Here is a 23,154-nt window from a genome sequence, read left to right on the forward strand (position 1 = left end):
AGGTGTCCCCTGGAGGTGGCACTGAGTGCTCTGGGCTGGGCACAAGGTGGTCACAGCTGGCACTGCATGGGCTTGGAAATCTTTTTCAAACCCAGGGATTTGGGGATTCTCTAATTCTGGGAAATTGGCTAATTTCCACTTCAGCTCCTTCCAGAGCTGGGACAGGGACCCCAGCTGACCATGGGGACATCCCAGCCCCTGTGCTGCTGTGCCCAGTCTGTAAAACTGGGGAGCAATGAGGAAGAAGGGGACATATTCCCTCCATGTCTTTTTTCCTTTGCATTTCATTATTTTTCACATACAAAGTAAATTGATGAAATATATTCACATCAGAAAGTCATGGCAGAAACACAGCTTGGAGCTCCCGGGGAGCTTTTTCTCAGCAACTTCCTGATAAGGACAATTTTGCAGTGTTACCTTGAAGCCCTTATTAGAATGTGTTGAGGTTGGAAGAAGAGTTGAATTTTCTGGAGTTTCATGGAAGGTGTTTAATTAATTCTGAGGTTTAACTGATTCTGAATTGATTCTGCCTGGAAAGTTGAGGACTCTCCATCCCTGGCAGTGCCCAAGGCCAGGTTGGACAGGGCTTGGAGCAGCCTGGGACAGTGGAAGGTGTCCCTGCCATGGCACTGGATGATCCCTAAATCCCTTCCAACCCTTCTGTGACATTGTGGCTAATTGTTACTTTACCTGTTTCCAGTAATAAATCATTGAAATCACCCTAAATCATGGAGGATTTGCTTGCTGTTTATTTCAGATTTTAAAGGCACATTTTAGGCTTCATCTTAGAAATTCTCAAGGCTTTCAGCTCTCTAAAATGAATTAAATTCAGTGTTGGGATTGATGTTTTAATTTAACTATGGGTTGGTATTTATAGAATACTTGTATTCCTTAGATTTTAGTTTAATTTCTTCTATAATCTCCTTTGATCTTAAAAGATTTGTTAAAAATTAAAAAAAATCCCTCATATAATTTCAATTCTTTGAAGAAGAAAGGTGGATTTGGGAACAGAAGAGTTTAGGCATCACTTTGAGTTTAAAAGTTGCTGCTTCCTCTGCATCCAGGCCCGTGGGCTTCGTGTTCATATCTGGTTCTTTGCCTTACCCACCACCCAATGCTAATTAAAATCTGGTTTCAGGATGGGGTGCTCATTTTAATTCAGAAGTAATTTTGATCGCTTCCCCCAAGTTATTTTTGGTGATGTGCCTGCTGTAACCTTCTGTGTGCCATTTCTGGAATGGTCTCTCCTTCTCCTGTGGTCACTCAGTGTGGGCTGGGAACATGGCAAGGTTGGCATGGTCAGGAGCACCTGGGCTTTCCCATTTGTCCTTTTTCTGTCTTGGGGAAATGGTTCTGTTGTAGATACAGGAACCTCTGTCTCTGCATCCTGCTGGCCCTAAAATCATCCAGGGGCTCCACAAAAGGTGTGGGAATGTTGGGATGAGTCCAGAGGGGCTGGAGCCAGGCTGGGAGAGCTGGGGGTGCTCAGCTGGAGAGGAGAAGCTGCAGGGAGAGCTCAGAGCCCCTGGCAGGGCCTGCAGGGGCTCCAGCAGAGCTGCAGAGGGACTGGGGACAAGGCCTGCAGGGACAGCACACAGGGAATGGCTGCCAGTGCCAGAGGGCAGGGCTGGGTGGGATCTTGGCCATGAGGAATTGTTCCCTGGCAGGGTGGGCAGGCCCTGGCACAGGGTGCCCAGAGCAGCTGGGGCTGCCCCTGCATCCCTGGCAGTGCCCAAGGCCAGGCTGGACACTGGGGACAGTGGGAGGTGTCCCTGCCATGGCAGGGGTGGCACTGGGTGGGGTTTGGGGTCCCTCCATCCCAATCCAATCTGGGATCCCTCCTCACCCCTGAAGTTCCAGGCAGGTTTGGAGGTTTTCCCCATTCCCACTGCTCCATTTCCAGCTCCAGCCCAGCCCATTTTCCCCAGGGGTTCAGCCCGGCTCCCACATCTGCTGTTTCTTTGGAATGCTGCATTTATCTGGATTTTCACCTTTCCTGGCTGCCCTGAGTGGTTGTTCCCAACCTGGGGTTGCTGCTCTGGGTTGTTGATGCTTTGACAGTATTTGGAGAGTATTTAATCATTTTCACTAATATTTTCTAATGTTTTATTAAGTAGTAAATGACACCAAATAAATGATTTTCCCCCTTAGTTTTGCTGCTTGGAATTGCAGCTTCCTTCTAAACATGAATTTTGCCTTCTTTGATTTCCACCTCAGTAAATAATCCCTGACCAACCTTTTGTAACTGCTGAGCAACCAAAAAAAGACATAATTTTATCCTGCTGTTACTACATTGAAGGGATAATCAAGTAATTAGGATGGAGTTATTCCTGTTTATAACTTGGGATGTGCCCACTGACTTTAAATGCTTCCTGTTGGCCAGAAGAACTTGAGAACTGTCCTAGCCCTAAAGCTGCTGAGGATTTGGTATTTGCTTCCATTTCTCCCTCCAAAGACTCTCCTTGGAGGAGGTTTTGGTGGTTGACAAAACTTTTTTTGTAGCCAGTGCTGGAGTTTCTATCCCTTGGACTGTTCTGGGGGAAATGAGATGGAAAAAGGAGCAGTGGAGCTAAGTCCTTTTACACAGCTCTGCTTCCAGGCAGGTGCCTCCTCGTATTTTAGGAGTCATCAGCATTCCAAAGGCTTCATTTCCATGTTTGGTTTGTCTCCAGGCTGCTCTCTGGGCTTCATGGCTGATGGCCATGCCTGAAGCCACTTTGCCACCAGAGAATTCCCTTTTTTTTCCCCAGTTCCCTTTCATTTATATCTTTCCTGCTTGCCAGGTGAGTCCTGTGGGACTGACAGAACCCACGGGAGCATTTTTGTTCCCTCTTATGCACAATGTCCCCTCAGGACGAGAAGTTTGGTGCTGCTTTGGTTCTTTTGGGGCATCTGTGGCTTTAATCCTGGGGGGAAGGGATGGGGCACCCCCAGGTGTGCATGGAACAGCTCCTGCTCTTGGGTGGGATTGTGCTGAGCTGACAGGCCTTGAGGAGAGAGGCCAGAATCACTGAATTGCTGAGGTTGGAGAAGACCTTTAAGAAGATGCAGTCCAACCATGGAGCAGCACCAGTGGTGTGCTCACCTTTAAACCAAATCCTCAGGGGCCACAACCCCACATTCCTGGGACACCTGCAGGGATGGACACTCCAAACCCCCTTGGGCAGCCCCTGCCAAGGCCTGAGCTCCCTTTCCATGGGCAAATTGCTGCTGCTGTCCCAGCTGAGCCTGCCCTGGCCCAGCCTGAGGCCGCTCCCTCTGCTCCTGTCCCTGTTCCCTGGCAGCAGAGCCCGACCCCCCCGGCTGTGCCCTCCTGGCAGGGACTTGTGCAGAGCCACGAGGGCCCCTGAGCCTCCTTTGCTCCAGCCTCAGCCCCTTCCAGCTCCTCAGGGATTCTGCAGCCCCTTCCAGCTCCTCAGGGATTCTGCAGCCCCTTCCAGCTCCTCAGGGATTCTGCAGCCCCTTCCCAGCTCCCTCAGGGATTCTGCAGCCCCTTCCCAGCTCCGTTCCCTGCCCTGGACACGCTCCAGCCCCTCCAGGGCTCTCCTGCAGGAGCAGAATTGGACACAGGTTTTGAGGTGGGGCCAACTAAGGTCAAAGTGCTCAGGCTGTCCCCTCACCTGTGGCTGGTGTGACACCTGGGGCTACGTTTGCCTTGATGGGACCTGTGCAGTTAACAGGTTTCTTCTGGGCAGCTCTGAAGCATGTGGGGGAAGAGGAGTGAGGAATTTGGATCTGTAGACAAAAATCCTTTGGTTCCTTCTTCCAGGAGCTCTCAGCCCTGCCTGTCCCTGTGTCTGTCCCTGTGTCTGTCCCTGTGTCTGTCCCCGTGTGCAGAGCTCAGAGCAGGCCCAGGCTCTGCTCCAGGCCCAGCAATGGCCCCAGAGCCACGGGCAGGGCCTGAGCCCAGCAATTCCCCTCACAGGAGGCACAACTTCTGCCCTGGGCAGGGCCCGAGCTGGAGCAGAGCCCAGAGAGGGGCTGGAGTCTCCTCCTGGCACATTCCAGAGCCACCTGGGCCCTCCCTGTGCCCTCTGCTCTGGGTGACCCAGAGGTGGCTCCAGGTGAGCACTGTGGGCCCTTCCAGCCTGACCCTCCCAGGATTCTTCACAGAATCACAGAATTCACAGAATTGGAAGAGATTTTCCAGACCATCGAGTCCAGCCCAGCCCCAACAGCCCAACCAAACCCTGGCCCCCAGTGCCACATCCAGGCTTTGTTAAACACACCCAGGCACGGGGACTCCACCACCTCCCTGGGCAGCCATTCCAGAACTTTCTCACCCTTGCTGCAAAAACCTTTTCCCTGCTCTCCACCCTGTATTTCCCCTGGTGCAGCTTGGGACTGCACCTTTCCAGAGCAAGGTGACAATTTGTGAGCCACTGGTGTGGCCCCAGGTCCCTGCCAAGGCTGCCCAGGGGTGAGAGCAGCTGGGAATGGCTCTGCTTTGCCCTGGGGGCAGGAGGGGTGTCCAGAGCTGCAATTCCAAACCAGGCTGTCCTGCTCTTGAGAGCTCTTCCTCATCCCCTCTGCAGCAGCAGCTCCATTGGCTCCTCTGCCCTCCCCAGGGCTCTGGGACTGGAATTAGTGCTGGGCTGTGGGGCTGGAATTAGAGCTGGGCTGTGGGACTGGAATTAGAGCTGGGCTGTGGGACTGGAATTAGTGCTGGGCACTGGGACTGGAATTAGAGCTGGGCTGTGGGACTGGAATTAGAGCTGGGCTGTGGGACTGGAATTAGAGCTGGGCTGTGGGACTGGAATTGGTGCTGGGCTCTGGGTCTGGAATTAGTGCTGGGCACTGGGACTGGAATTGGTGCTGGGCACTGGGACTGGAATTAGAGCTGGGCTGTGGGACTGGAATTAGAGCTGGGCTGTGGGACTGGAATTAGTGCTGGGCTGTAGGACTGGAATTAGAGCTGGGCTGTGGGACTGGAATTGGTGCTGGGCACTGGGACTGGAATTGGTGCTGGGCACTGGGACTGGAATTAGAGCTGGGCTGTGGGACTGGAATTAGAGCTGGGCTGTAGGACTGGAATTAGAGCTGGGCTGTGGGACTGGAATTGGTGCTGGGCACTGGGACTGGAATTAGTGCTGGGCCGTGGGACTGGAATTAGAGCTGGGCTCTGGGTCTGGAATTAGTGCTGGGCTGTGGGACTGGAATTAGTGCTGGGCTCTGGGACTGGAATTAGTGCTGGGCACTGGGACTGGAATTAGAGCTGGGCTGGGGGACTGGAATTAGAGCTGGGCTGGGGGACTAGAATTAGTGCTGGGCTGTGGGACTGGAATTAGTGCTGGGCTGGGGGACTGGAATTAGAGCTGGGCTGGGGGACTGGAATTAGAGCTGGGCTGGGGGACTAGAATTAGTGCTGGGCTGTGGGACTGGAATTAGAGCTGGGCTGGGGGACTGGAATTAGAGCTGGGCTGTGGGACTGGAATTAGTGCTGGGCTGTGGGACTGGAATTAGTGCTGGGCTGTTCAGGAAAAAATGTTGTGGGTCCTGAGCTGGGAGCCAGGCAGGCCCCATTTCCCCTGTCCCCAAGAGGGCTGGCTCTGAGGCAAACCAAGGAACCTGTGTCTGTGGATCTCTTGGTTAGCAGAGTTCAGCTTATTTTTAGTTTGGGTGATGGCTTTAGGCAAGCCAGGGTAAACCATGGCAATTTTGGGAGAGGGAGAATGAGAGGGATTATAGTGACAAGCTTTCCAACCCAACAATTAGTTGATGTTTTCAGAGTATGGCCGCAAGTGGGGAAGGTTGCAAATTTTACAATCCTGAATGTAGAAATCTGTGGCTTTCTTTTCTTGTTCTTTCTCTCTGGTTTTGTTTTTAAATACATGGGGCTCAAATGTTTGGCTTGGTTGTGTTCAGAAACTGCACCTCACGTTGGCCTTGCAGCACTCAGGGAATGTGCTGATCCCTGGGCATGTGGAAAAGAGACAAAAAGCCTCTGTGCCACTGGGGGGTGAGGGATGGAGGGCAGGGAGCTTACCCAACAATATTTTAGTGGATTTCATTGAAATCTGCATGGAGGTTAGAAGGGTTTGTCATTGCTCTCCACAGCTCCCTGAAATGAGGTTGTGGAAGGGCTGCCAGAGCTGCAGGAGCCCTTGGACACCCCTGCAGGGACAGAATGGGATTGTTGGGGTGTGTGCAGGGCCAGGAGCTGGATCAGGGATCCCTGTGGGTCCCTTCCAGCCCAGGATATCCCATATAAGGATGTATATTATATATGTAATTTTTATATAATGGTGCTAATTGCTGTCTCCATACCAAGCCATGGACTTGTGTTTTCCCCACACTGATCACTTGAAATATTAATGAACAACAACAGTGCAAGGACCCCAAATCTGTTCCCAATCCATCATTTTCCTTTGCTAGGAATATTGATTTGTGCAAGGCTCAGAGCAAGTGATTCCAGGTGAGTCAAATCCATGAACTCATCTTCTTTTTGCTGGGGCCTGACTTGGAAATGGCAGGAAACGTTCCTGGGGAATTGCCTGCTGTCACTAATATATTTTTTGAAAAATACTTTTGCTAAGATTTATTTTTCTTGAGAAGCTGGGAAGCTTCGGCTTCTCTATATTTTGTTACTTTAGAATGTGATTTAAAAAATTGTTTACTTAGTATGTGAATTGTTTTTACTTAATGAAAAATCACAGGTCTAGCTGTGTCAAGAGTTTAGTTAATCAAAAGATTTTTATTATTCATTCTTTTCTTTCCTAGCTTTTTTAATGTTTCTTTGCTTTTTCTTTAGTATAGCTTTTGTATGTCAATATAATATAATAATATAATATAATATAATATAATATAATATAATATAATATAATATAATATAATATAATATAATATAATATAATATAATATAATATAATATAATATAATATAATATAATATAATATAATATAATATAATATAATATAATATAATATAATATAGTATAATATAATATAATAGCATATAATAGCATATAATAGCATATAATATTATTATATAATATGTAATAGTGTATATATTGTATAAATACACTATATTAATATATAGTATATAAATATTAATATATACCATATATAGAATATAGAATATAGAATATATATTGTATAGAATACATTATATTATATTATATTATATTATATTATATTATATTATATTATATTATATTATATTATATTATATTATATTACATTACATTACATTATATTATTAATATATTTATAGTAATATTAATATATTGATGGTAATATTAATGTATTATTGTTAATATTTGTATATATTAATATATATTAAGTATTATATATAGTACATAATATATTATATATAATGTATAATATATATAATATTTATTGCAATAATATACATAATATTTATTGTATATTATATATAATATTAATATATACTATATATAATATAGTTTATATTTTATATATAATTATATTATTATATAATAATATAATTATATATAATATAATATCATAAAATAATAAATCAGCCTTCTGAAACACAGAGTCAAGATTCTCATCTCTTCCCTGGAGACCCCCAAACATATAATAGAAAATGCTTCTTCCCTGCTCCTGGAGACCCTCAAACACCACCGCGGCCTGCTCCTGAAAATTCTGAAAATTGGGTTGCAGCCCCTCCTCTCCAAGTGCTGAGCTGTGCAAGTGCAGCTGTCCTTGCCAGCACACAAACCACGCAGATTTCCAGGAATTCCTGACTTTTCTCTCTCTCTTTTGCAGCCTGAGACAGCAGCCGTGCTCAAGCGCACCGTGGAGGCTCTGATGGAGAGAGGAGCCATCGTGAGGAGCCTGGAGAACCTGGGGGAGAGGTCCCTGCCCTACAAAATCACCAAGCACAAGGAGCGCCACAAGCGAGGGGGGTACGTGGTGACACCTGCTCCTTCGTGCTGTCACTGCTGCTCCGGGAGCAGGGACACCAGCACCAGCCCTTGGGGGATGTTTGGGCTGCAGGTGGGACCTGGGGGGGCTCTCAGCAAGGAGCTGGGTGTGTTGTCTGTGTGTTCTGTGTGTTTTATTCTGAGTGCTGTCCGTTTTGTGCTGGTTTTCAGTGGTGTTTGCACTGCAGAACTTTCCCCAACATAAACAATATTATTATTTTTTAAATGACTATTTTTAGGCTGTTTTCTGATAAAGCTCAGCCTAATCTCCTAGTTGGCAGGATGGGATCCTTTCCTCCAATGTTAATAATTAACATTAAAGTGCCCTGTAAGGCTTGGTTGTGTTCCTAAAACAGTTTTGGGGTTTGATGAAGTCCAGAATCATGGAATGGTTTGGGTTGGGAGGGATTTTAAGGATCATCCAGTGCCACCCCTGCCATGGCAGGGACACCTCCCACTGTCCCCAGTGTCCAGCCTGGCCTTGGGCACTGCCAGGGATGCAGGGGCAGCCCCAGCTGCTCTGGGCACCCTGTGCCAGGGCCTGCCCACCCTCAAAAGGGAGAATTTCTTCCCCATATCTCACCTAAATTCCTCCCATTTTAGTGGGAAGCCATTCCCTGGGTGCTGTCCCTGCAGGCCTTGTCCCCAGTCCCTCTGCAGCTCTGCTGGAGCCCCTGCAGGCCCTGCCAGGGGCTCTGAGCTCTCCCTGCAGCTTCTCCTCCCCAGGTGAGCCCCCCAGCCCCTCAGTTAAGGGTGCTTAGGGTAGTCCTGTGTTTTATGGAAACACAATAAATGGGAATTACCCCACAGTGCAGAGGGAGGTGCTGCAGCTCCCATGCCATGCCCAGGGTGGTTTTGCTCCTTGAGGCCACCTCTGAAATGGCTGCTGCCTCTCCAAGGCCTGGGAGATGTTGCTAAGCAACTGCTGGGGCTGCTTAATCCTAATAACAATTAACAATTAACAATTAACGAGCTGCTCCCGATCCTGCAGCATCCAACAGGAGCTTGGCCAGCCCTGCTCTTCCTTGGGGAAGCTCAGGGCACTCCAGAGCTGCAAAGTCCTCCTTGGATCAGCTCTCATGGGGTCACTCCTGGTTTCATTCCCTCTTCTGAGCACCTTGTGGTGCTCCTGCTAAGTGGGAATGGTGAGAGGAGAAGGGGGGATCTCCAGCACACTCCTGTTCCATCAGCCTGGGCAAGAGGAACTTCAGGGAGGCCTCAGAGCCCTTCCAGAACCTTCAGGAACACTTTAGAAAGGAGGAAAGAGGACTTTCTGCAAGGACATGTAGTGACAGAGAGGGGGAATGGGTTCCCAGTGCCAGAGGGCAGGGTTGGATGGGGTTCTGGGGAGGATCCCTCCCTGTGGAGGTGATGAGGCCCTGGCACCGCTCCCCTGCAGAAATGGCTTCTCTTCATCTCTTCTCCAAAGTTCTGGAGATGTTCCTGTCTTCTGTTGAAGAACCCAAAACCTGGCCTGCAGAAGTGCTGCCACCCAAGCTAAAAACTGTCATCCAACCTCTCCCAAAATCACTGGAATTTCATCCCTGTGCCTCAGCTCCCCCCTGGCACAAGGAGAGGGACAGCAGCTCCTTGTTCTGCCCTTGGAAAAGGCTTTCATGTTTATAAAATGCTTCTGCTCTGACAGCAGGATGAGGTCATCACTAATTCTGTCCTGAGACAGGAATTTCTCATCTCCCATGGGCTTGCAACAGGATTTCATCCTGCATTGCAAAACTGCCAGGGTCAAGGCATGGTTTGGAAAAACCCCACATGGAACAGGAGAGCAAAACAGGCACGGGCACAATGGCAGTGCCTGAGGTGGAGCCAGGGATGGGTTGGGATGGGAGGGACCTCAAAGCCACCCAGTGCCACCCCTGCCATGGCAGGGACACCTCCCACTGTCCCCAGTGTCCAACCTGACCTTGGGCAGTGCCAGGGATCCAGGGGTGGAATTCCATCCCAGCCCTGCCCACCCTGCCAGGCAGGAAATTGTTCCTAATATCTGATCTAAACCTGTAATTTTTCAGTTTGAGGCCATTCCCTGTGTGCTGTCCCTGCATCCCCTGGCAATTGTCTCTCTCCAGCTTTCCTGGGGCTCCTCCAGGCCCTGCAAGGCCACCCTGAGCTCAGCCCAAAGCTTCTCCTGTGCAGGTGAGCAATGCCAGCTGTGCCAGCCTTTCCTGCCAGCAGAGCTGCTCCATCCCTCTGCCCATCCTGGAGCCTCCTCTGGGCTCTGCAGCAGCTCCAGCTCCTCCCAGGCTGGGGCAGCTCTGCAGCTGGGAAATCACCTGAGGGGCACAATCCCAGCCCCAATCCCCATCCCAGTCCCATTCCAGTTCCTATCCCAACCCCAGATTTAACCCCAATCCCTCTCCTGATCCCCACTGGCCTCAGGGGGCTCTGGGATGGAGCAGATCCATCTCTCCCCTCCCCAGCCCTCCCATATCCTCCCAGAGAGCTTTGAGCAAACCCCTCCTGCCTGCAGAGCCCCCAGAGCAGGTGGATTTTATGTGCTGAGTAAAACAAGGCTTTAGTAACCAATCATTGCAACCTTCAGGCAGGAAACCTAAGATCAAAGCCTCCTCCTCCTCCTCCTCCTCCTCCTCCTCCTCCTCCCAGGTCAGATGTCCCCAGATATTTCTCAGTCCCTGTTCCTGCCCTCCCTGGCTGTGGCAGGATCCAGATCTCTGCTTTGCTGCAGGACAAGGTTTGGGTGCCTCTCTTTGGGATCTCCCACCCAGAGCTGGCACTGGCAGCACTGGGAATTCCTCGGGATTGCATTCCTGGAGATTTTCCTGTGGAATTTTGCAGCTCCGTGGACAGGCAGGGCGGGTTCCTGCTGGACCATGCAGTATTTTATACTGGAAAAGAAAACATTCAGGAAATCAAACATTATCCATCAATAGGAAGTGATAAATCAGTTTTGGAGCCACCTTATAAAATCAGCCAGTTCTACTTTACAGCAGCTGTAAAAATATATATATATTGTTTTCAATAGGACAAAATTAAAAAGAAAACAAACAACTTTTCCAGACACCTCCCTCCCTAAGCTCCTGGACTTTCCATAAAATCCTGGAATTTTTTCTCCTCCCCAGCCAATTTCTAATTCTCCTGTGTCCCTTCTGGAGCAGGTTGGTGTGGAGTGGGACATTGGATAATCCAGAATATTTCAATTTTCCTTAGTCTTGGTTTATTCTGAATTATCTTAAGAGGCTTCTGTGAGAATTCTCATGAGTGTCTGGGGGAGCACCTTGAATCTTCCAAAGCTTTTAATTTTTTGCTTGTTTTAGGTTTTTAATATTTTTAAGTTATTTTTTTTTTTTTAATTTTCCTGACTCTTATTTAGCTGATTTATTTTAACTGATTTATTTAACTGATTTATTTTTCTCTAGCATGTAGTTAGTTGGAGATTTATTTTCCTATAGCATGTTGGATATTTGGGATGGACACTCAATCCATTATTTCCTTGGACCTCCTGGCTGGTTAATTATATGCAAATGAATTTAATATAATGATATAAAAATGAATGGAATGGGGCTTGGGCTCAGCTGGGCTGCTGGAAGCTTCCCTGCCCATGCAATGATCTTTAATTCCCTCCAACCCAAACCATTCCCTGATTTCTTCCCTGCAAATCTTGTGCAGGTTTTGGTGGGGATTTTAGAGATAGGGAAAGAGTTGAAGTAGAAAATACAAATTGATAAATCAGCAGGAGGGATGGTTGGTCCTTAAAAAAAGGGGTTTTTTCCCTGAACTCTGGAGTGCTCCAGCACCATCTGGGATTTTGGGGATATAAAGTGAATACAGGCTTGTTACAAACTGAACAATATCCAGGAGACTTCCCAGAGAAAAGGAATTTTCTGGCAATTGCTGTGTAAAGCAGATTTCTCCAAGCCTGCCAGGGGGACTGTGGCCCTGAGCTGTCACTGGCAGGAGCAGTGACTCTCCTGAAGCCCCCAGATCCCACAAACAGTGGGATCATCCCACAAACAATGGGGTTATTCCCTCTCAGGAGATCCTGCTCATTGAGGATGAGGTGTTAAAATTTAGGTTTGTCTCTGAAATGCATCTCTTTGGGCATCCTCCTCCTTTCATTTTATTTATTTTTTTGGAAGATCTAATATTGGCAGTTTTTGCCTGTAGCTCATTATGAAAATTTGGTCATTTTGAAATTATGAAATGAGTTTTGGGAATTGTGTGGATTCATTAAAGAGTCAAACTTTTCAATCCCTGATTTACTGATCTTTAAACTGAATTAGCCACTCATTCACATTCATTTTATTCATGGTGGAACATGAATATTTTGGTTTTTAAGTATTTCAGAGGATGGTTTGATATTGTAACAATTCAGCTTGTGGCTGGATAAAATGTGCCAAGGACCAGGTTCTAGGTATGGAAACTTAGGTGAGACTTTGAGCCTGCCTTGCCCAGAATGTGAAAAACCAGGGCAAGAATGTATTTCAACAAAGATTCCCAACCTTTCTCTCCTGCTGGCCCACAGATTTGTGCCAAACATTTCTTTTACTCATCACTCCGTGTTATTAACGAGCTGCATTTTAATTGCTTTTAAGGTGCTTGGTGGTTTTATTTGTCCCAGAGGTGTTTCTGGCTGGCACAAACAAAACCCACCTGATTTAAATGAGGTGAGTGGCAGGTTTTGAATGGAAGGAATGTTGAAGGCAGGCTCTGTTTGCTGTTTGAGATGCTCCGGGAGCTCTGAATCCCTCTGAGCGCAGCAGAGCAGATTCCAACAGGTTGTAAAGTGGTAGTAGCGCACCGGGGGTGGCACTTTGTGGTTCTGTGTTTGCTCTGGCCCTGCCCCAACCCCACCCTGGTGCCTCTCCATGGCTCAGGGGGTGTTTGGGGTCACCCTTGGGCTGGGGGGGTTTGACTTTGCACAGGATCCAAAGGCAGCTCCAGAACAACCAGGAGAAACCAAAACAGATCCACACGTTCCTCTGGGCAGGTGGTGGCTCCAAGGATCTGCAGGAGCTGGGATGGGGGATTGAGGTGGAATTTGGAATACTGGGGTTGGAATCTCAGAGTTTTTGGTGGTTTTTAGCCCCACTTCAGTGATTCCATTCTTAGCTCTGGAGCAAAGTGATGCAGCTCAGCCTGCTCAGGGTTTGGGGACCGATGGAGCACCAGGGCCTTCCCTTCTCCTTGGTTTTGGGATGTGTGGGATTCCCTCTGTTCCATCTGCCTGGGACGCAGCAATGTTTCACACCTTTCTCACCACATGTTCCATCATTTCATTCACTTCATTTTATTGAGTTGCACATTTATTTCTGTGGCAGTGCCCAAGGCCAGGTTGGAGCAGCCTGGCACAGTGCAAGGTGTCCCTGCCATGGCAGGGGTGGCACTGCATGGGTTTCAATTCCCTTCCAACCCAACCATTCCATGACTTATGACTTCTCCAGCAAAACTCTGATTATTCATAACAGTTCCCATGTTCTATTTGCCAGTTTTTCATTGCCTTGTTGTTTCTTTTTTTCCTTGCTTTCAAATTTGAGTTTGAAAAGATGGCAATTTTCTTTTGTTATTTGCTTGCTTTGCCTCTTCATCTTTTTGTTTTGCTCTTCACTCACAGTTGTCTCCTCAGCCCCCGTGCTCTCTGAAATAGCAAACCCAGGGCTTGCTTTTGTTCTTGCTGAGCTGCATTTTGGGAACTGAGCAGGAATTGTCACCCAGGAATTGCATTTTGGGAATTGAGCAGGAATTGTCACCCAGGAATTGCATTTTGGGGAGCTGATCAGGAATTATCATCCAGGAATTACATTTTGGGGAGTTTATTAGGAATTATCATCCAGGAATTTCTGAGTTGATCAGGAATTCTCAGCCAGGAATTGCATTCTGGAGAGTTTATCAGAAATTGCATTTGGGGAGTTGATCAGGAATTATCATCCAAAAATTGTATTTTATGGAGCTGATCGGGAATTCTCATCCTGGAATTGCATTTGGGGAGTTTATCAGGAATTATCACCTAATTTGGGGTGTTCATCAGGAATTACCACCAGGAATTGCATCTGGAGAATATCATCCAAAAATTGGATTTTGGGCAGTTGATCAGGAATTCTCATCCAGTTTGGGGTGTTCATCAGGAATTATCATCCAAAAATTGCATTTGGGGAGTTTATCAGGAATTATATTTTGGGAGAGTTTATCAAGAATTACTACCCAGGAATTGCATTTGTGGAGTTCATCAGGAATTACCATGCAGGAATTACATTTTGGGGAGTTGATCAGGAATTGTGATCCAATCTGGGAAGTTTAACAGGAATTATCACCCAGGAATTACATTTTGGGAGTTGATCAGGAATCCTCACCCAGGAGTTGCATTTTGGGGAGTTGATCAGGAATTTTTTTTGACTGCTGTGGAAACATTTCCATATAAATTTTCTTACATGTTCAGGCTTTGCCTCTCCCCACAGAGCAGCTGAGCTTTGGAAGTTGCACAATTCCTTTCTAAACCTCCTGCTTGTGGCAGGATGAAATTTTCCACGTGGATGGAGAGGTTGAAGTGCCCTCTGATCATCCCCACCACCTGGGCGCAATGTGATTGCCTTGATTTGTGAGAGTGAAATAATGGTAAATAATGGTTACCTGTCAGAAATGTTCTCTGGAGCGTTCACAGGTTTGAACAGCCCTCTCCCCACCCTATGTTGAACCCAAATTATGCAGAGTTCATGTTTTTTCTTTATTCTCCAAACGTGTTTGGCCTCGCTCAAGTCGAGCCTCTTGATGCCTTTCATGGCTCTTGAAGACCAAAGAGGGCAAAACAAAAACACATGAAAGGAGCTTAATTAATCTTAAAAAGGAACTTTTTTCCTTACTTAACCCCCCTCAAAATAAATTTAAACTAAATGCCCAACCCAGCTTCTTGTTGCTGTTTGGATTTTAGAACATCTTGAGCTGTTTGGGAAAAAAAAAGTGTCCTGGCTGTGCAGTGCACTTGGATGAGAACAAAGGCAGCTGGAATGTTTGTGGGTTTAGGCACATTTGGAGTATTTTCTGCTCAGCTGATTGTCTTCTTCCGCTAGATGGGGCTTTCTTCATTGATGAGTTGAACCATTACTTTTGCCCATGTAAATATGGGATCAAAGCCCTGCAATGTTTGGGATGTTTTCTCCTTTCCACCTGAGCTGTGGAAGTGCCCTTTGGAATTTTGGTGCTTTTTAGAGGCCCTGAGCAGAGCTGGTGATGTGAGGGCACCAGAATCCCCCAAATCCTGTGGCACCCTTGTGAAAGCTCTTTATTGAGTGTGGTGGCCACTGGGCTTGGTGGGGTGGCAACCAGCCACCAACTGAGGGGGTTGACTTTCATTTTAATTTATTTTGTTCTTAATGATCTTTGAATTAATGAAACATCTTTCCATGAGTCAATCAGCTGAGCACCAGGTGCCTGTGGATGGAATTTGGGAAGTGCCTTTCCTGGGGCTGTGGGTGTATCTCCCCCAGGCTCCCTCTGGATCATTCCCATCATTGCTGTGGCTCAGTTTTGGTCATTAAAGTCCAGCTTTTGGGTTGGATCTGGTCCTTGCCAGATTTTCAAGGAATTTCCACTGCCATGTTTGTAAAAGCTAAAGGCAGCACTTGTCCTGGTCCTTCTGACAATCCATGAGCTTGCCCTGCTGAGGAGGGACAAAGCAAATTCCCCCATTTCCATGGTCCTAAAAATGAACATTCAGGTAGCAAAAATTTTTAAAAAATTATTTTTGTGGAATTACCTTAATGAGGACAACGTGGAGCTCCTCCTGCTCCTGCTGTGGTTTCCTCCAGGTGTTTTTTGCTCCTTTCACCTCTGCTCTTCCTCAGAACGTTTTTTTTCCTTTGGATCTTCCACCATCTCACAAGGGAGACATTTTGGGGCCAAAACCTTGGGACCCCACAGCCTCTTCCAAGGCCACCACATCTGCACTGCTCCCCTTGGCCCAGAGTTGCATTCCAGGAGGATTTCAAAGGGAGTTTTCATCCAGGATCCTTGAACTCCTACCCTGGCCACCTGAAAGCAACAGATTTGAGCATCCTTAGGACTCAAGGTTCAAACAATTTCTGGCTTGAATTTGGTAAATTTGAGAAATGAAACCCGGCTCTTTTTTTGGTCCTCTTTTTTTTTATTTCCCTCATATGCAAAGGCACATCCTCCTTTATTCGAGACCATCTTACATTTTAATTTTTTTTGGAGTTAATGCATTGTTTTAATGTGTTCCAGTCTGCTCCCCTGCATTTAAATCATCCTTGTGTTTGCAGTCAAGCAGGAGGACAAAAATAACTGTGGGCTCATGGTGAATCAGTGGAATTTTCCTGCATTTCTCCCCTGGTGACTCCTGGAGAGCACAAATGCTTTTTGCATTTCTCCTTGCAAGAACGAGGTGCTTTCCCTGCTGCATTCCTGTATTTTTCCCTGGCTTTGTCTCGCTGGGATTTGGGGTTGTTTACTGCACAAACAGCAGAGTGTGGGGTCACAGATCACTGCCTGCAACCAAGGTTTGAGGCTTTCAAACCCCCCTGGCCTCCTGGCAGCTGATTTCAGTGTGCAGGTCTGAGGGGAAGGGGCTCACATCTCCTCAGGGATGTCATTGTCCATTGTGCTGCTCATTGTTTTTTCCAGCCCTTCTTTCTTTCCTGAAGAAATCCAATTTTTTTTTTTAATTTTTTTTTTTTTTTTTTTTACGCTGCTTCTCTCTCCCTTGTCTCTCCCTCCCTTTGTTTTGTCGTGGCACAGGGAGGCAATCTTGCTCACGTTGGAGAGAGGTGGTTGTTTTTGAAACCCCACGTTTTTCCCAGCGCCTGCAATTCTGATAAAATACCTTTTCCTGAGAGGAGTCAGAAAGATCTGCTGGAACAGCTCATCCTCCCTTCCCCCCCTGCTCTCCTTGGCTTATCAACAGTGCGTCAGTGGAAATTTCCACCCTTTGCTAATGGCAGAGAAAGCATAAAGTTGCAAAGCAGCCTTTGGAAGGGGAAAAAAAAAAAAAAAACAAACCAAAAAACAAAGCAAAAAACAAACCAAAAAACAACCCTCTCGCCGTTTTAGGAGCACAATGAAAAGCAGCAGATGAGAGCTGGGCAGAAATGGAATGAATTCAGGAGGCAGGGCGGGGATGGCAGTGGGATCGGGGAGAGGGGCAGGAATCTCCAGCTGGAATTCTGGAGGTGAGAGGATCTGGGAGGCTGCAGAGCTCAGGTGGCATCTGCTGGGTTCACCGGTGGTTTTACCAGAGGATCAACCCCACATTCCCAGATTTCAGGGGGCGCATCCTCGGATCCTGCTGGGCTGCACGTCCGCACCACTGGCCAGGCTGGGAAATGGTTCCTGTCCCTGAACTCCATCTCTGCCCTCCTGAGCCCACAGAGCTCCCCAAAGCCAAATGTTGTTGCTGTGGGGCTTTGTGAGGAGGAGGAGGAGGAGGGAGCCCAGCAGAATTCCCCCAAATCCCTGGGACCATCCTGGGGCAATTCCTGCAGCTCAGGCACCTGGAATGCTGGGCTGGCTGGGCTGGCACTGCTGCCCTGGCTCCAGGGACACCCAGCCAGTGCTGGGCTCCTCTCCCACCTCAGCATTTGGGGTTTCAGTGGGCTTTCACCATCCTACCCCTCCCACGGAGAGTTCTGGACTTTCTGGGCAGGGTTTGGGGATGAGCTGGGGCTGTGACGTGGCTGCTCTGTGAGATCAGGGTGGTGGCTGAGGGAAAGTGTTCCTCCCATGTTTTCCAGGGGTGGATTCTGCAATCCTGAGCCACTCCTGGCCCCATGGGGCTCTTGGGGTGCAATATTTGGGATGTGATGCAAAAAACTGACCCCAGTGCAGCCTGAAGGGCACGAGCAGGGCTTGTTCACAGCCCCACCTCCTTCAGATTCCCAATTTCCTTCTGGTCCTGGGGATTTCCCCTCCAGGATCACCTTTGGGAACATGGGATGCTCCTGCTGGAGCTGACTTAGGAAAAACCCAAAATTCCTGCAGAGCAAAGTCCTCTGTGTCAGGGGCAGTTTTGGGATGAAACTGGGGTGTCTGATCCTGCTTGGACAACGTGTCTTCATTTAGAGGTGTCACTTTTGGCTTGTGAGGTGCTCCATGGGGGGTGGGCTGGGAGAATTGGGGGATTCTGGAATGGTTTGGGTTGGAATGGACCTCAAAACCCATCCATGGAATGGTTTGGGCAGGGAAGGAACCTCAAAACCCACCCATGGAATGGTTTGGGTTGGAATGGGCCTCAAAACCCACCCATGGAATGGTTTGGGCAGGGAAGGAACCTCAAAACCCATCCATGGAATGGTTTGGGTTGGAATGGGCCTCAAAACCCATCCATGGAATGGTTTGGGTTGGAATGGACCTCAAAACCCACCCATGGAATGGTTTGGGTTGGAATGGGCCTCAAAACCCATCCATGTTCCATCTCTAACTTATTCAAAAGTCCTTCAAAAATCCCCATAAATCTCCTTGGGTCAGCAGGGCTGGACAGAGCTCCAGGAGTGTTGGGACAACATTCCCAGGGAAAAACTGGGAATTTGGGGGGTTTGGATGATCCTGTGGGACATCTTCCAGCTCAGGATATTACATGATTCCACCAGAGTTCAATTGAACTTCTCATCATTGAAATCAAGCTAGCCCTGAGCTTTTATTTCAAACACCCCAGGTACCAAAATGTGAGAAAAAACTTGGGAAATTCCATTTAAAAAAACTCCACAGGAACAGAAAAAACTTGGGAATTCCCATTTTAAAAAAACCCACAGGAACAGAAAAAACTATTTTGCTGGATTTTGTCCCAGCCCAGGTATTTTGGTTAATTTTGTCCCAGCCCAGGTATTTTGGCTGATTTTGTCCCAGCCCAGGTATTTTGGTGGATTTGACACAGGTATTTTGGTGGATTTTGTCCCAGCCCAGGTATTTTGGTTGATTTGGTTCTAGCTCAGGTGTTTTGGTGGATTTGCCCCAGGTATTTTGGTTAATTCTATTCCAGCACAGTATTTTGGTGGATTTGGCCCTGGTATTTTGGTTAATTTTTCCCAGCACAGTATTTTGGTTAATTTTGTCCCAGCCCAGGTATTTTGGCTGATTTTATTCCAGCTCAGGAATTTTGGTTAATTTTGTCCCAGCCCAGGTATTTTAGTGGATTTGGCACAGGGATTTTGGTGGGGTTTATCCCAGCCCAGGTAATTTTGGCTGATTTTATCCCAGCCCAGGTATTTTGGCTGATTTTGTTCCAGCCCAGGTATTTTGGTGGATTTGGCCCAGCCCAGGTATGTTGGTGGGGTTTATCCCAGCCCAGTATTTTGCTGGGTTTATCCCAGCCCAGTATTTTGGTTAATTTTGTCCCATCCCAGTATTTTGGTGGGGTTTATCCCAGCCCAGTATTTTGGTTAATCTTGTCCCATGCCAGTATTTTGGTGGGGTTTATCCCAGCCCAGGAATTTTGGTTAATTTTGTCCCATGCCAGTATTTTGGTGGGGTTTACCCCAGCCCAGTATTTTGGTCAATTTTGTCCCATGCCAGTGTTTTGGCTGATTGATTTGCTGTGCTTCTCCTTGTAGGTATTTCCTGATAGACCTGGAGGCTCCTCCTTCCCTGGTGTCCCCCATGATGGATCACCTGGGCCGGGACATCGATGTCATCAGAAGAGCTTTCATCAAACGCCCCCTGGCCAAGGCCGAGGAGTGCAGTGGCATCCTCCCAGCCAGCCCTGAGCACAAACTCCTCTCTGCCAAGAAAAACTGAAAATCCCAGCTGTTTGAAACCTTTTTTAAACCCATCTTTTATTGCTGCTGTGGAAAAGATTTGTGATAACTCCATCAAAAAAAAAAAACACAAAAAACAATCACTTTTGGCCATGGGATGTGTGTGGTCTGTCACAGGATCTTCATTGCTGTAACAATTGAGGTTTCTTTTTGTTTAGAATAATTGGAATAGTTTTAATCTGGGCGCTTATCTTGCTGTTTGACAACTCTGCAAATTGATTTGCTTTTCTCTCGGAGCATTACATTGATAATGGAGATTTCTGCAGCAGCAGGATGCTATAAATAGCATTTTTTCCAGAGATTACTCCAGAATATGGAGATTTACATGAGAGATTAAGAAGTCTGCAGTGGAAATATAGAAATCTAGGATGTGATTTGGTGGGGGTTTATTTCGGAGGAAATAAAAGGCAATAAAAGTGTGGTTAAAAGTAAAACCTGACTTTTTTTTTTTTTTTTTAATAAGTATAAAAAAATCCCAAAACTTTCACTGCCAAAAGCCACCTCATGGTCCTCAAGGTAAACAATGTTCAAAGCACAGGTAAAAATTCCTTTTTAGGTAAGGCCAGAAAATTCCAGGTGGGAATTAGAGACTCCCCAAGCTTTTGTAGGAGCAGGAGAATCAAAGATGCTTCATTTTGCCATCAAGTGCACATTTCAAACTGGGAAAAAACATCAGAATAAAGTGTTCATGTGTCTTTTCTGCCTTTCTTTTGTTGAAAACAGGAGGAAAATCTGTGTTATTATTTTTATATATATAAAGACCTTGTGCTCTCTGATGTAAATCCAGTGGTTGGATCATTTCTAGGGGGCTTTTGTGCTCTTTTTTTTTCCTTAGATATGGAATTTTGGAAAGGAAAAGAAACCAGTTCTTCTGAATATCTTAATTTTTTTTTAAATGCATCAGAAAAAGAATAACATTTTCTTTTTCCCTACATCTTCCTTTAAGAGTTATGAATGTCTGGATTTGTGGGTTTTGTTTGGGGGTATTTTCTTTTTTTTTTTTTTTTTTTTTAATTTAAATTTTATTTTCTTTTTTCTTTTTCTTTTAATTCTCTTTTTTTTTTTTTTTTTTTTTTTTTTCTATTTGATTTTTTTTTCTTTCTTTTATTTTTTTTTTTTCTGGAAAAATCATTGGAAGAACGGAGGGAATACACTGCACACTGCCTGAAGCTGAATCTGTGTGAGAGGTGCTTTAATTGCTGCCTGCTCCAGGCAGAGCTTTCCTTTTCCAGGATTTTTCCTTGTGGGACAGGCCTGGCTCCCAGCCAGGGATGAGCTCAGCCAGGAGGAGCCCCGGATTTGGGAATCTGAGCCCCAGGTTTGGCTCCCTGGGCTGCCCTCCCTGCTAAAAATTCACATTTTGGGGGTAGAAAGTGCCAGCTGCAAGAACGTGGCTTGCCCAGGGGTTTCTCAAAGGTTTTCTTAATCACAAAGTGGACAGAAAGTTTGGGGTTTAAAGGGATTTTGCCTCAGACCTGGAATTTGGGCCCTGGATTTGGATTGAGCAGGAAGGGGAATAATTTAAGATTTCAACTCCACTCCATGAAACTCAGCAGAGGCTGCAAATGTCAAAATGTTGCTCATTTGTCCTTTCTTTGCTGTAGTTTTAAATTTTCCAAGTAATTTGTCCCAATTTCAAGGTTGATCCCAAATCCCTGGGGCTGGCACAGCCCTGCCAGCCCATGCAGTGCCAGCTGTGCCCACCTTGTGCCCAGCCCAGAGCACTCAGTGCCACCTCCAGGGCACACCTGCAGGGATGGGCACTGCAAAGCTCCCTGGGCAGCCCCTGCCAAGGCCTGGTGTGGCAGTGCCAGTTGTGGGTTTCTCTGGGTCTGGATTGAAGGCACTTGGGACAGTAATTCACGTTCACACTCAGGTGTTTATTATCTGTTATCAGTAAAACAGTCTCACTGCTGTGAGTTCTGCAGCTTTTCATTAGAAGGCACAAAATGGCCAACAATCTCTTGTTACAAGGTCTTTTAGGACTGAACTATCCAATTAAGAACTGACACCTGGATTATTTTCCCTTTTAACCCAATAACTGATCCCAAAGAGCTGCAATGGGGACTTTTCTGCCCAATTACAAAATGCCACCCAAACCCATGGAGAAGGAGGAAGAAGAAGCATGAAGAACAAACCCAGGACAACACCCTGTGCCCCGCATCTTGCTGCCATCCACAACAGATTAAAAACCCCAAAATCTCAATTTCTCACCAAGTGATGCACCTACACTGCTCTCTATAATCTATTTCACACTTTTGTGGATTCCAGTCTATGTTGAAGTCTGGCAAACTTTCTCCATGGATGAGGGTGAGAGTCAGTGCTGCCCTGGGGAGCAGGGCACCCCACAGCAGACACAGAAATATTCCCGGTGCCCTGGGTTTCCACAGCAGGAACTCTCCTGCCACATTGTCTGGGTTTTTCTTTTTAAATTTACCCCAATAACTTCTTGTTTGAGCTCTTGGACACCAAGGCAGAATTAATAAGAAGTACTCAATTTCCTCCCAAGAAAAGATTCTGTCACATTCTACATTAACATGGGGCTAGTTTTCAGTGGAGGACTGCACATTTTTAATATTTTTTTTTAAATTCAACTCTGAAATGCAACAAGATTCTCAATGATTATGCAAGTAAAAGTCTCACCAAGTCCACAGTACCCTTCAATGTGATAAGGCTTAAAAGTTGCTACATTCCAATAATATTTTATGGTGATCTGCCTGTCTGAAATGATTTCTCTGTATGGGAGCACTGGTGGTTCAGACTCCTCAATTCAATGGTGTGTATCTGCATGCTCTTAAAATTGAAATGTGCACAGCAGCCAGCCAGACTTCACACAGTTAATGCTCAATTTGTAGACAAGAGTCCTGACATTACTGATCATATTACATACATTTTCTATAAATTACTCTCTCCAGGACTTTTGTCCCATTTTTGGGACAAAAATTGTTGTCTCATTTTGTGGGGTGGCAGGAGTGGGACTGCAGTGGGGTTGTCCCAGCAGCACCCAGATTTATTCATAAACCTCTCAACTGCAGGTACAATTTTCTTAATAACTGATAGTTTCTAATAGAGACTTCTAAATTTTTTGTTGTTGTTTTCATAGGAGGTGGGGTGGGGGTTGCATTTTGTTGAGCCCAGTCAGCTCCCAGACCAGGAGTTGGATATTTTGGGAAGTGAATGACAGCAAACACCAGAATGGAGGTGAGGGGATCAAACTGGAGCAGTGCTGGGACTGAGCAAACAGTTGTGCCAGAGGAAAAAAAAGGGATATTTGTGCCCTGAGGGACCATAAATCCCTGTGGAGGAAGAGAAACCTTGGGATGTGTTCCAGCCTTTTTGGTTGTCCCTAGCCCAATGTGTCCCATGGGCTCTGAGAGGTTCTGGATGTCCAAGAGTAAAATTTTGGGACAGTGGAGAGCCAGAGGAGCTGTGCAGCCACAGCATGGCCTGAAATGTCCCATTCCATGGCCTGCAATGTCCCATGCCATGGCCATGGCCAGGCCCAGAGCCGTTGGAATGCCAGGACTTGGATTT

General features: G+C 46.6%; 1 protein-coding gene across 1 annotated transcript in view; it reads left to right on the plus strand.

The window, feature by feature from the left end:
• The window catches only part of MRPS6 (mitochondrial ribosomal protein S6), a 44,021-nt gene extending 23,967 nt beyond the window's left edge, over positions 1 to 20,054 (plus strand). Inside the window, exons 2-3 of the mRNA XM_063180409.1 lie at positions 7,731 to 7,870; positions 19,417 to 20,054. Of these exons, the coding sequence (XP_063036479.1) occupies positions 7,731 to 7,870; positions 19,417 to 19,600 (324 nt within the window). The 3' untranslated portion in view covers positions 19,601 to 20,054. The remainder of the gene's footprint in view (positions 1 to 7,730; positions 7,871 to 19,416) is intronic.
• Positions 20,055 to 23,154: the final 3,100 nt, after the last annotated feature.

The sequence above is a fragment of the Melospiza melodia genome, chromosome 2 (genome assembly GCF_035770615.1).
Source record: "Melospiza melodia melodia isolate bMelMel2 chromosome 2, bMelMel2.pri, whole genome shotgun sequence".
Lineage (NCBI taxonomy): Eukaryota > Metazoa > Chordata > Aves > Passeriformes > Passerellidae > Melospiza > Melospiza melodia.